Raw genomic sequence first — 14,714 nt, forward strand, 5'->3', positions numbered from 1 at the left:
TCTGTCTGTCTGTCTGTCTCTGTCTCTGTCTCTGTCTCTGTCTCTCTCTCTCTTTGTCTCTGTCTCTCTCTCTCTTTGTCTCTGTCTCTGTCTCTCTCTCTCTCTCTCTCTCTGTCTCTCTCTCTCTCTCTCTGTCTCTCTCAGTGTGTTGTTTCTCCCCCCCCCCCCCCACACACCATCTGCACCGTATTGAACCAGGAGAATCAGGAAGAGCAGAATCAGCAGCTTTAATGACCCTGTGTAAATAGGCTCAATAGGAACTAATGACTATGTTATGAACAATGTAATAACATAGGACCCAATCCCAGGTAAACTACCCAACCAAATAATTGTTATGGGTTCAAGCAGCGAAGCCCTATTGTATTTCTTGGCGTTCATCATCATTAGGCAATTCCTCCCATTGCGATTCAATGCCAACTAAACCAATGGTGGTGCGATAACAAGCGATTGAAAAGGCAAACTTTGAAAGCCCACGCCCCTCACCACGTGTGATGTAGAGTCGTGAAACTCGGTACATAGGTCCATCTCTTCACAAGGAACACGTTTGCCTCAAGAACCCATGAGGTCCGCCTTAATGGATTTTCCGCCATTTAGAATTTTTTGTGAAAAACACTTCAAATGCACCGAATGGCCTTTATGGAGATCTCTCAACGCTATATTTTCCACACTAATATGTCAAACAACTGACCAATAAGCATTCACGTGAGCGTGGTCTGACACATAAATGCAGATAAATCAGACACGGATAATCGTATTGTAATAACTTGGCACACATGTTCCAAACACTGTCAAGACTCGACATAACACTAGTACATTCAGCTCGACCACATGGTGGCGCCATAACGGATACATGTATATATCTGTTGATTGGTTTGACTCACAGGGATGAAATTTGGCACAGGGATATGAGTCTAGCTAAACTGTTAAGGTTCCGTTTAGCCGCATGGTGGCGCAGTTGGACAGGGAAAACCATTCATGCAAGCTCATTGGCTCATTCTGGCCATATTGTTTAAGCTGGCGTCCTGCATTTGAAGACGTGTACATCGATGTTATATATACCAAATTTGGTGCCAATCGGTCCAGCGGTTATGGAGAAGAAGACGTTTAAAGTTGTCAACATCATTTGAAAATGGTCCAAAATACATCAAAAGCTAATTGCATGATCTGTTCGATGTTGAGTTCTGATATTTTTCAAGTGTGGTAAGGAGTACAGAGGTAGCTCATCCTAGGGGGATATGTCCAATTTGTCCTGATGGTTGTGCAGTAGGCCCACAGCTTGAACCCTGGCGTTGCTGCTACTATATTCTCTGGTTGGTTTTTCCCATTCAGCTATTGCCATGACGACAGACGAGGCGACAGAGAGCCAGCATCAGAAGAAGCCCAGCCAGCAGGAGGCGGAGCAGCATCAGGCCACGCCTCCTGATCACGGACCCTCTGAGTCCCAGGCCGTCACCAGCCCCGCCACCTCGCCCCAGAGCACTGGCTCACCCTCATACTCCTCTCCCCAGGAGGAGGTGCAGCTGAGACCCCGCCGGCGCACCTCGGCCGGCCGCGGCCTCTCGCGCCTCTTCTCCTCCTTCCTGAAGAGGCGTTCCCAGTGCGAGGAGGACGGGGGAGAGAAGGGGGAGAAAGGAGGGGACGGGGAAGAGCCCAAGGCGCCCATCGCTGACTGTGAGCCAGAGCTCAAGATCGACGGTGATCAGAACCTTGACCTGCACTCGCTCAACAGCAACGAGGCTCAGGTGAGATCCTATCCTAACCACCACACTGTAGTACATAGCTGTGTGTGTGTGTGTGTGTGTGTGTGTGTGTGTGTGTGTGTGTGTGTGTGTGTGTGTGTGTGTGTGTGTGTGTGTGTGTGTGTGTGTGTGTGTGTGTGTGTGTGTGTGTGTGTGTGTGCGTGTGTGCGTGTGTGTGTGTGTCCTGCAATAGGGAGTTAATAAGAGTCAAAGTGGTGATTTGAGTCTTTTCCTGAAGAACATCAGCGTCTGTGAAGATTAGTACTGTTAAGTGTTTTTTTGTCGGATTACAGTACTCCTCAAACTGCAATTTGAAGTGAGTCCGAAGTGCATGAATGTGTAATGAATGTTATGGGTAATAGGGAGGCATTTGGGACACAATGTAGAGAATAGGGAGCCATTTGGGACACAGCCAGGGATTCAGGGAGTAACCTAAGAGCAGTGCCCCCTGACCTGGCTGGCTGGCTGTCTGGCTGGCTAACTGGCTGTCTGGCTGGCTAACTGGCTAGCTGGCTGGCTGGTCCCAGTTCCACTAGTTCCCTTCCTCTCCCTGAACAGCAGTACTTTTAAGACCTTACTCCTTCCATCGGTGTCTACAGTAATTTACTTTACTTTTTGCTGTAGTGATGCTTTAGTTATTCATTGACATTGTATGTGTATGTGTGTGTGACAAAGCCTTTGTTTAGTTCACCTGTAGTGAAGTGTAGAGATGCAGAACCAGAGCGGTTGACCTGACTACTAACTTGTGTGTTTGAGCTGAGGATTCGTGAATGCCTCCAGGCATGTGGTTGTAACGTGTTCACTGACTGGACACTGTCTGAGACTGAACACTGCAGGTATAGACCAGTTTACCAATATATAGATGTCGACTACAGTGGCTCATCAATATCATGTCTTTGTCCTTTGTCAAGCTTATCTGTTTGTTCTGTGTATCTTTAAGCAAGGATGTTTTTGTCATGTGTCAATGTATGCGTTTTTGGATATAAATATAACATTGATTGTGTTTAAAATGTGTCTTGTGTCTTTTTCCTCCAGCCTGTCCAGGTAGACCAGAAGGAAGACCCTGACACTGAGAAAGACTCTGAGGAAGAGGGGGGAGAGACAGATAAGGAGAAAAGAGAAGAGGACAGTGCCCAGGAGAAGGAGAAAGAGGAGGAGGAGCCTGAGAAAGAGGGAGCAGAGAAGACCACAGAGGAAGACGCTCAACCTCCTAAGCCTCCTCGTCGACCCAGGATCATGCAAATTAAAGTTACACTGCTGGACGACACTCTGTTTGAGTGTGAGCTGGATGTAAGTCCCAATATTACCAAATCATTCCTTTATTCTAGTTGGAAACCTGGGATACATAGCCTGGGGGATCCAGGACGGTTTGTGCTGTCTAGCCAAATCTTATGCCGTCGTCATGCCATGTTTGACATGACTGTTTGGCATGGCTGTTTGGCATGGCTGTTTGACATGGTTGTTTGACATGGCTGTTTGACATGGCTGTTGGACATGGCTGTTGGACATGGCTCTTTGACTTGACTGTTTGACATGACTGTTTGACATGACTGTTTGGCATGACTGTTTGGCATGACTGTTGGACATGACTGTTGGACATGACTGTTGGACATGACTGTTGGACATGACTGTTTGGCATGGCTGTTTGGCATGGCTCTTTGACTTGGCTGTTTGGCAATTCCATTTGATTTGGCAAGACAGCACAACCATCCCTGGGATCTCCAGGCTAGGGATACATCCAGTATTGAGTAAAACGATCCTCCACCACTACTCAGACAATGTTTTAGTCATTGGTCAGCAGCAGCCTAACTAACAGCATGCTACAGCAAGGTCCCTGAGCTTCCTCTCTCCTAAATCATGTTCTACTGCATTAGGAACCGACAGTTAATGGCTACGTCCCAATTGACACCCTATTCCCTACGTAGTGCACTGCTTTTGAACAGAACACTGTGGGCCCTGGTCAAAAGTAGTGCACTATATAGGGAATAGGGTGCCATTTGGGACACATATGTCTCATACAGTTCATTACTGTCTTTTTGTGTGTCTGTAGCTATTTCTTCTCCCTGTGCGTGTGTCTGACCTTTAGAAAACATGCCTATCACACAGACACACACATGGCTCTCTGTGAAATATGTCTCCTGCCTGTAGAAACATGCCAAAGGTGTGGAGCTGTTCACCAAGGTGTGTGACCACCTCAACCTGCTGGAGAGAGACTACTATGGCCTGGCCATCTGGGAGTCGCCTTCCATGAAGGTCAGAAGCTCTGAGACAATGTTCTGCTCTTTAACTAATGTCTGTCTGTTACTACACTGTTACTAATATTACTGGTGTGATCACACCTGTACCTGTACATTCTCACAAAGATACATGGACATATTATACACGCACCTCTCTGATTCAGAGGGGTTGGGTTAAATGTGGAAGACACATTTCAGTTGAAGACATTCAGTTGTACAACTGACTAGGTATCCCCTTTTCCTCCTGGTTTCCTCCCAGTGTTGTACAACTGACTAGGTATCTCCCCTTTTCCTCCTGGTTTCCTCCCAGTGTTGTACAACTGACTAGGTATCTCCCTCTTTCCTCCTGGTTTCCTCCCAGTGTTGTACAACTGACTAGGTATCTCCCTCTTTCCTCCTGGTTTCCTCCCAGTGTTGTACAACTGACTAGGTATCTCCCTCTTTCCTCCTGGTTTCCTCCCAGTGTTGTACAACTGACTAGGTATCTCCCTCTTTCCTCCTGGTTTCCTCCCAGTGTTGTACAACTGACTAGGTATCTCCCCTTTTCCTCCTGGTTTCCTCCCAGTGTTGTACAACTGACTAGGTATCCCCTTTTCCTCCTAGTGTTTGATGTTCAGTTTTAAAAAGGCGCAACGTCTTGAGTCCTTGCTTTTTTTCTTCTGATGATTGTTCTACTTCTGCTCCACAGACCTGGATGGATTTCACCAAGGAGATCCGCAGACAGGTTCAAGGTGAGGGGGTTGAATGCGTAGCTTCTGCTCTGCTCTCATTGTGTGTGTATAGGGGCCTGTCTTGTAACCTCTCGCTAAATGAATGGAAGTTATACTGTGGGTGCGGTGCGTTCGTAAAATGGTGGCTCCAGACTGTCAGTGTGTCCTGGGCCTTTCGTAAGTTCCGAGTGTTTCTCTTTCGCAGCGATCAGAGCGCACACTGGAATGCTCTGATCTCACAATGCAAGTCAAGCACCATCAGTTAACTGGCTAAAGTTGGCTGGCTTGCTAGCTTTAACCCTCAAACGCTGAATGTAGAACGGCTAATAAACACACTGCCCTGTACACCTCACCGTGACACTCCCATTTCATTTTCTGCTCCACCTACGTAGGTGCAAAGTTAGACAAGATCTGTGCAGACGCACAATCATGTACAGGTGAGACGAAAATACCGTCGTCATTCATTACTCAGGGGGGTATTCATTAGTGCACACCGTAGCTAAACGTTTCGGAACGAAAATGAGGGTTTCTTATTGGACAAGTTCATGTTAGTCCCTAACAGTCCTTTTGGTGCCTATTGAATATGACCCAAGTTTTTTTTTTAACATCGCTGTGCATGTTTTAGCGAGAGGAAAATGTTACCGTGATTTGAATGTGTTTTGATGCCAGATTTTTCCCTCAGGCACCAATTATGACTTCACCTTCAATGTGAAGTTCTATCCTCCTGACCCAGCCCAGCTTTCTGAAGACATCACCAGGTAAACCTCTACCTGCTCCTCCGTTTGGTTTCTCTCTTCTAGGTGTGCTCTCTGTCTCTTCCCAGCAAACCAAAATTGGTTCTGTGAAAGTTCCCAGAACATTTGTTAGGTCGCGGCAAATGTTCTCATAACACAAAAAAATGTCCAGTCGTGCTGATGATTATAGAATGTTTGAATAAGACATTCACCTGATGCTAGAAAAACGTTCCTAGAACACATTTAACCTGTTCTTTAAAATATGATCAGAATGTTTCATTAGGTTTCTGGGAACATTGTGGGGATATGATAAGAGGTTCCCAAAACACTAAAAGTAAAGGGTCTGAATACTTATGTAAATGTTATATTTCAGTTTTGTATTTTTTATAGATTTACAAAAACTTCTAAAAAATAGTTTTTGCTTTGTCATTATGGGGTATTGTGTGTAAAATATATTTAATCAATTTTAGAGTAAGGGAATCGTAAGGAAAAACACATTCTGAAAAATGACGATACATAATAAATATATCAAAACAAATTCAGGTTCAATGTTATAATCTTTTATTGAGTTAAGGTCCAATGCTGGTCACGCCCTGACCTTAGAGAGCCTTTTTATTTCTCTATTTGGTTAGGTCAGGGTGTGATTTGGGTAGGGATTCTAGTTTTCTATTTCTTTGTTGGCCGGGTATGGTTCCCAATCGTTGTCTCTGATTGGGAATCATACTTAGGCAGCCTGTTGTTCCACCCTAGGTTGTGGGAAGTTGTTTTTGCACAGTAGCTGTATAGCCCTGCAGAACTTTACGTTTGTTGTTTTCCCGTTGTTGTTTTTGGTGTTCATTTAAATAAAGTACGATGAACACTTTCCACGCTGCGCTTTGGTCTAATTCCGACGACGGACGTAACAATGCTGGCATTTTTATCTCAATATCAAATAATTTCTGGGTAACAATTAAGTACCTTACTGTGATTATTTTCACTTAAAATGGTAACAAAAACATACAGTGTTACACAGCATATGAAGAGGATAGGAACATTTTAATAACTCATAAATTGTGTTCTAAAAATATGGTTGTGTTTGTATGATTTAAATGCTGTTCAAGTGACCTATGAATTAAATTAAAGTGTGATGTGTGTCTATATCACCTTTTAGTATGAATGGGTATGAGAAATCAAACGGATGTCAAAACTCGATCTTTAATCAGAGATCAATTTGATTTAAAATACTGTAAAACGATTTGGTCAACATTTTTTTTACTTGAAGACAACGTTAACTTGCTTTGACTCTGAGAACAGGCACGTCTGTATATCCAAAAGTTTTGTCTTTCAACTCGCCAAATTGAGCCCCGTTTCAAATGATCTTTTCCAATCCCCAATATATTTTTTGGGGGGTAAATATATTAATTTAAAAATATAAACTTTATATATAGATTTTTAAAATATATATTCATTCTTTATTATTTTCCCATAACCTTACCACCCATCCCCTAATGTGAGTAAACTAATGAACAACAATACTTGATTTAAAAAAAAATATACACAACATGCAACAATTTCAACGATTTTACTGAGTTACCTGTCCATATAAGCAAATCAGTCAATTGAAATAAATAAATTATGCCCTAATCAATGGATTTCACATGACTGGGCAGGGGCGCAGCCATGGGTGAGCCTGGGAGGGCATAGGCCCATCCACTTGGAAGCCAGGTCCAAACACTGGGGAGCCAGGCCCAGCCAGTCAGAATGAGTTTTTCCCCACAAAATACTCCTCAGTTTCATCAGCTGTCTGGGTGGCTGGTCTCAGACGATCCCGCTTGGGGCGGCAGGTAGCCTAGTGGTTAGAGCGTTGGGCCAGTAACCGAAAGTTTGCTAGATCAAATCCCAGAACTGACAAGGTAAAAATCTGTTGTTCTGCCCCTGAACAAGGCAGTTAACCCCACTGTTCCTAGGCTGTCATTGTGAATATGAATTTGTTCTTCACTGACTTGCCTAGTTAAATAAAGGTAAAAAAAAATATTTGAAGAAGCCAGATGTGGAGGTCCTGGGCTGGCGTGGTTACACATGGTCTGCAGTTGTGAGGCCGGGTTGGACGTACTGCCAAATTTTCTAAAACGACATTGGAGGCGGTTTATGGTAGAGAAATTAACTTTCAATTCTCTGGCAACAGCTCTGGTGGACATTCATGCAGTCAGCATGCCAATTGCACGCTCCCATCGATCTCAGAAGATCATTCAGTTTTGATTTCTAATTTCAATTGTGCTGTGATGTTTCACAAAGGTTCTGAATCTTTCTATTCTCATAGTTTCTACAGATTGTAAATTTAAACATTTTTTTTTTGCTAAGAGTATTATTATATAATTGATGGATTGACTATGACTTTTCAAATCACCCAGCAGTGCTATTTGCAGAGTTAGCTCCAGGTAAATGTTGCAATTCTTTAGCCATTCCTGAACCTGCCACCAAATACAAGCTACATATTGGCAGTACCAAAACAAGTGATCTAATGATTGTGTCTCTTCGCAGCAAGATCTGCAGAGCTGGGATGGTTGTATCCCCCATATATATACACTGCTCAAAAAAATAAAGGGAACACTTAAACAACACAATGTAACTCCAAGTCAATCACACTTCTGTGAAATCAAACTGTCCACTTAGGAAGCAACACTGATTGACAATAAATTTCACATGCTGTTGTGCAAATGGAATAGACAAAAGGTGGAAATTATAGGCAATTAGCAAGACACCCCCAATAAAGGAGTGGTTCTGCAGGTGGTGACCACAGACCACTTCTCAGTTCCTATGCTTCCTGGCTGATGTTTTGGTCACTTTTGAATGCTGGCGGTGCTTTCACTCTAGTGGTAGCATGAGACGGAGTCTACAACCCACACAAGTGGCTCAGGTAGTGCAGCTCATCCAGGATGGCACATCAATGCGAGCTGTGGCAAGAAGGTTTGCTGTGTCTGTCAGCGTAGTGTCCAGAGCATGGAGGCGCTACCAGGAGACAGGCCAGTACATCAGGAGACGTGGAGGAGGCCGTAGGAGGGCAACAACCCAGCAGCAGGACCGCTACCTCCGCCTTTGTGCAAGGAGGAGCACTGCCAGAGCCCTGCAAAATGACCTCCAGCAGGCCACAAATGTGCATCTGTGAGTGCATCTGCACGCACAGTGAGGCAAAGACTTTTGGAGGATGACCTGGTGTCAAGAAGGGCAGCAAAGAAGCCACTTCTCTCCAGGAAAAACATCAGGTACAGACTGATATTCTGTTAAAGGTACAGGGATTGGACTGCTGAGGACTGGGGTGAAGTCATTTCTCTGATAAATCCCCTTTCCGATTGTTTGGGGCATCCGGAAAAAAGCTTGTCCGGAGAAGACAAGGTGAGCGCTACCATCAGTCCTGTGTCTTGCCAACAGTAAAGCATCCTGAGACCATTCATGTGTGGGGTTGCTTCCCAGCCAAGGGAGTGGGCTCACTCACATTTTTGCCTACGAACACAGCCATGAATAAAGAATGGTACCAACACATCCTCCGAGAGCAACTTCTCCCAACCATCGAGGAACAGTTTGGTGACAAACAATGCCTTTTCCAGCATGATGGAGCACCTTGCCATAAGGAAAAAGTGATAACTAAGTGGCTCGGGAACATAACATTGATATTTTGGGTCCATGGCCAGGAAACTCCCCAGACCTTAATCCCATTGAGAACTTGTGGTCAATCCTCAAGAGGCGGGCGGACAAACAAAAACGCACAAATTCTGACACACTCCAAGCATTGATTATGCAAGAATGGGCTGACATCAGTCAGGATGTGGCCCAGAAGTTAATTGACAGCATGCCAGGGCAGATTGCAGAGGTCTTGAAAAAGAAGGGTCAACACTGCAAATATTGACTCTTTGCATCAACTTCATGTAATTGTCAATAAAAGCCTTTGACACTTATGAAATGCTTGTAATTATACTTCAGTATTCCATAGTAACATCTGACAAAAATATCTAAAGACACTGAGGCAGCAGACTTTGTGAAAATTAGTATTTGTGTCATTCTCAAAACTTTTGGCCACGACTGTATATTGTGTCAACATCAATGGAATATTATTTATTTGCTATGAACGACTTATTTGGAAAATGTGGAACATTATGCAACATTGTGGGAATGTTTTGTGCAACCTTAGTGAATATTTTTTAAATATTATTGCAACGTTAGGGGAATGTCCTGCGCAGCCTACCTTTCCCTTTAACATTGTATGAATATCCACACTTTTCCAACAACCTAATTAAATGTTCTGGGGACCTTTTTTAAAGAACACAGAAAGCTGTTCTATCAACATTCTTGCAACATCAATTTTTTTTGTTGTTGTGCACCCTGATACAAACGTAATCTTAATGGCAACACAACTGGACAGTATTAGTGCTTTTGGGGGAACATACCTCTTGTTATATCCCCACAATGTTAGGGAACCTTTAAAAGAACAGAAAAAATGTGTTCTGGGAACGTTCTTGTAACACCAGGTGAATGTTTTATACAAACATTGCATAATCATCAACAGGACTGGACAGTTTTTGTGTTTTTTCAGTTTTTGCCACAACCTAAGAAATGTTCTGGGAACATTCACAGACTCAATTTTTGGTTTGCTGGGAAAACATTACTGCTACATTGTGTTATCACATTACTTTCAAACCTTTTGGGGGGAGGGGTGTTCTGTGTTGGTTGTTACAGATTTTTTGGGGGGGGGTTATTCTGTGTTGGTTGTTACAGATTTTGGGGGGGATGTTCTGTGTTGGTTGTTACAGATTTGGGGGGGATGTTCTGTGTTGGTTGTTACAGATTTAGGGGGGGGATGTTCTGTGTTGGTTGTTACAGATTTTGGGGGGGATGTTCTGTGTTGGTTGTTACAGATTTTTTGGGGGGGATGTTCTGTGTTGGTTGTTACAGATTTTGGGGGGGATGTTCTGTGTTGGTTGTTACAGATTTTTTTTGGGGGGGGGGGTGTTCTGTGTTGGTTGTTACAGATTTTGGGGGGGATGTTCTGTGTTGGTTGTTACAGATTTTGGGGGGGATGTTCTGTGTTGGTTGTTACAGATTTGTTGGGGGGGATGTTCTGTGTTGGTTGTTACAGATTTTGTGCACAATGTTATGAGGATATTTTTCAAGGATATTTCATTAGAAGAAAAAAATTGGGGGAAAAAATATTTTGTTATCAAAAACATTATTTTGGGATGTTAGATAAACCCTAACTAGAACTTAATGGAATGTTAGCTAATGTTCTGGGAAAGTTGCCGGTTTGCTGGGTTGTTTATCATTGCCCCAATCTCTCTGTCTCTCTCTCAGTCTCTCTTCACCCCCCCCCCCCTTTCAATCACTGTCCCTCTAATCCTCACCTGCCAGTTGAGGTCATGAATCTAATTGCACCCAGAGTCATTTCATCCTGCATCCTGCCTCCCACCCACCTCCACCCCATCCATGATTACATAAACAACCCGGCTTAAGCCTAATTAACGGCATCACACTGGGTGTACTGCCTGTGCCGTTATCCCAAATGGCACCCTATCTCCTATATAGTGCACTACTTTTGATCATAGCCCTATGGGAAATAGGGAATCGGGTGCCATTCGGGATGCATAATCTTTCTGCTGCTTCCTGGAAGCCCTGTGGTCTGTGACCTCACGCTGACCCCTAGCTGTGTTTGTGTACAACAGGTGTGTGTGTTTGTGTACGTCAGGTATTCTTGGTAGGACAACGGTAGCAAATATATACTGAACAAAAATATAAATGCAACATGTAAGGTGTTGATCCCAGAAATATTCCATAATCACAAAAATCTTATTTCTCTCAAATTTTGTGCACAAATTTGTTTACAGGCTATATCACATCCGGCAGTGATTGGGAGTCTCGTAGGGTGGCATACAATTGGTCCAGCGTCGTCCGGGTTTGGCCGGGGGTAGGCCATCATTGTAAATAAGAATTTGTTCTTAACTGACTTGCCTAGGTAAATAAAGGTTACATAAAAAAATTAAATAATAATAATTATAATAATTACATCCCTGTTAGTGAGAATGTATCCTTTGTCAAGATAATCCATCTACCTGACAGGTGTGGCATATCAAGAAACTGATTAAACGGCATGATCATTACACAGGTGCACCTTGTGCTGGGCACAATGAAAGGCCACTCTAAAATGTGCAGTTTTGTCACACAACGCAATGCCAAAGATGTCTCAAGTTTTGAGGGAGCGTGCAATTGGCATGCTGACTGAAAGATAGTCCAACAGAGCTGTTGCCAGAAAAGGTAATGTTAATTTCTCTACCATAAGCCACCTCGAACGTTGTTTTAGAGAATTTGGCAGTACGTCCAACCGGCCTCACAACCATAGACCATGTGTATGGCGTCGTGTGGGCGAGCGGGTTACTGATGTTAACGTTGTGAACAGAGTGCCCCATGTGGTGGCAGTGGGGTTATGGTATGGGCATGCATAAGCTACGGACAAGGAACACAATAAATCAAATGAAGTCAAACTTTATTTGTCACATGTGCCGAATACTGTGAAATATTTACTTACAAGACCTTAACCAACAGTGCAGTTCAAGAAGAGTTAAGAAAATATTTACCAAATAAACTAAAGTATAAAGTAACACTATAACATCACATAATAGCAATTTAAATGCACAAAAAATACTATGAAGAAATCCTGAGGCCCATTTTTTAAGGTATCTGTGACCAACAGATGCATATCTATTTTCCCAGTCGTGAAATCCATCGATTAGGTCCTAATGAATGTATTTCAATGGACTGATTTCCTCATATGAACTGTAACTCAATCATTGACATTTTTGCATGTTGCGTTTTATATTTTTGTTAAACATATTTTATTGTTAACACAAACTTGTTTCTTTAAAGAAAACAAACTTCCATTGTCCTACCAAGAGTCATTTCATCTACAGTTTGCTCGATTGTCAGTGCACCTTGGTTTGAAAACGACTTAGCCACAGCCCTTTATTTTTATCTTTGCATGGCCAGGTACTACCTGTGTCTCCAGCTGCGTAAGGACATCCTGGGGGGCCGTCTACCTTGCTCCTTTGTCACGCTGGCCCTTCTGGGTTCCTACGCACTGCAGTCAGAGCTGGGGGAGTACGACCCAGAGACACACGCACCAGACTACGCCAAGGACCTGAGGCTGGCCCCGGGACAAACCAAGGAGCTAGAGAAGAAAGTCATGGAGCTGCATAAGACATACAGGTCAGGAGGGGTTTTAATACACACACACTCACTTACTTAGAGACACATTTTCCCAGTATACTCAGCAGAATGCCCCCCCCCCCCCCCCCCCCCCACACACACACACACTGACTTTTACATTTTTTATTTTCACCTTTATTGAACCAGGTAGGCTAGTTGAGAACAAGTTCTCATTTACAACTGCGACCTGGCCAAGATAAAGCAAAGCAGTGCGACACAAACAACAACACAGAGTTACACATGGAATAAACAAGCGTACAGTCAATAACACAATAGAAAAAAAAGAAAGTCTATATACAGTGTGTGCAAATGGCGTGAGGAGGTAAGGCAATGTATAGGCCATAGTAGCGACGTAATTACAATTTATTAAATAACACTGGCGTGATAGATGAGCAGATGGTGATGTGCAAGTAGAAATACTGGGGTGCAAAAGAGCAGAAAAGTAAATAAAAACAATATGGGGATGAGGTAGGTAGATTGGGTGGGCTATTTACAGATGGGCTATGTACAGCGATCAGTTAGCTGCTCAGATAGCTGATGTTTAAAGTTAGTGAGGGAAATATAAGTCTCCAGCTTCAGCGATTTTTGCAATTCGTTCCAGTCATTGGCAGCAGAGAACTGGAAGGAAAGGCGGCCAAAGTAGGTGTTGGCTTTGGGGATGACCAGTGAGATATACCTGCTGGAGCGCGTGCTACGGGTGGGTGTTGTTATCGTAACCAGTGAGCTGAGATAAGGCGGAGCTTTACCTAGCATAGACTTATAGATGACCTGGAGCCAGTGGGTCTGGCGACGAATATGTAGCGAGGGCCAGCCGACTAGAGCATACAGGTCGCAGTGGTGGGTGGTATATGGGGCTTTGGTGACAAAACAGATGGCACTGTGATAGACTGCATCCAGTTTGCTGAGTAGAGTATTGGAAGCTATTCTGTAGATGACATCGCCAAATTCGAGGATCGGTAGGATAGTCAGTTTTACGAGGGTATGTTTGGCGGCGTGAGTGAAGGAGGCTTTGTTGCGAAATAGGAAGCCGATTCTAGATTTACATTTTGGATTGGAGATGTTTAATATGAGTTTGGAAGGAGAGTTTACAGTCTAGCCAGACACCTAGGTATTTGTAGTTGTCCATATTCTAAGTCAGAACCGTCCAGAGTAGTGATGCTAGTCGGGCGGGCGGGTGCGGGCAGCGAACGGTTGAAGAGCATGCATTTGGTTTTACTAGCGTTTAAGAGCAGTTGGAGGCCACGGAAGGAGTGTTGTATGGCATTGAAGCTCGTTTGGAGGTTAGTTAACCTCTCTGGGATATGTGGCCAACATCCAGTGAAAATGCAGAGCGCCAAATTCAAATAAATTACTATAAAAATTAAACTTTCATGAAATCACACATTCAATATACCAAATTAAAGATACACTTGTTGTGAATCCAGCCAACGTGTCAGATTTCAAAAATGCATTACTGTGAAAGCAAACAATGTTATTATCTGAGGATAGCACCCAAGCAAACAAACACAGACCATCATATTTCAACCCTCCAGGCGTGACACAAAACGCAGAAATAAAGATATAATTCATGCCTTACCTTTGACGAGCTTCTTCTGTTGGCACTCCAATATGTCCCATAAACATCAGAAATGGTCCTTTTGTTCGATTAATTCTGTCGATATATATCCAAAATGTCCATTTATTTGGCGCGTTTGATCCAGAAAAACACCGGTTCCAACTCGCGCAACATGACTACAAAAGTTACTTATAAGCTTTGTCCAAACATTTCAAATACTTTTGTAATACAACTTTAGGTATTTCTTAATGTAAGTAATCGATGAAATTGAAGACGGGATGATCTGTGTTCAATACCGGAGGAAAACAAAGTGTAGCTAGCTTTCAGGTCACGCGCCTCTAACAAAGAGTACACTTCCCTCGAGCCTCATTCTGAACATGGCTACTTCTTCATTTCTCAAAGGAAAAACCTCAACCAATTTCTAAAGACCGTTGACATCCAGTGGAAGCGATAGGAACTGCAAGAAGGTCCCTTAGAAATCTGGATTCCCAATGAAAACACATTGAAAAGAG

The 14,714-nt window shown here is 43.4% G+C and overlaps 1 protein-coding gene across 1 annotated transcript in view; it reads left to right on the forward strand.

The window, feature by feature from the left end:
* The first annotated feature begins 2,960 nt into the window (after window positions 1-2,960).
* Window positions 2,961-14,714, forward strand: part of LOC120022498 (protein 4.1-like) — a 61,819-nt gene continuing 50,065 nt past the window's right edge. The window contains exons 1-5 of the mRNA XM_038966440.1: window positions 2,961-3,029; window positions 3,888-3,992; window positions 4,665-4,707; window positions 5,369-5,444; window positions 12,429-12,647. Of these exons, the coding sequence (XP_038822368.1) occupies window positions 2,976-3,029; window positions 3,888-3,992; window positions 4,665-4,707; window positions 5,369-5,444; window positions 12,429-12,647 (497 nt within the window). The 5' untranslated portion in view covers window positions 2,961-2,975. The remainder of the gene's footprint in view (window positions 3,030-3,887; window positions 3,993-4,664; window positions 4,708-5,368; window positions 5,445-12,428; window positions 12,648-14,714) is intronic.

The sequence above is a fragment of the Salvelinus namaycush genome, chromosome 27 (genome assembly GCF_016432855.1).
Source record: "Salvelinus namaycush isolate Seneca chromosome 27, SaNama_1.0, whole genome shotgun sequence".
Taxonomy (NCBI): Eukaryota; Metazoa; Chordata; class Actinopteri; order Salmoniformes; family Salmonidae; genus Salvelinus; species Salvelinus namaycush.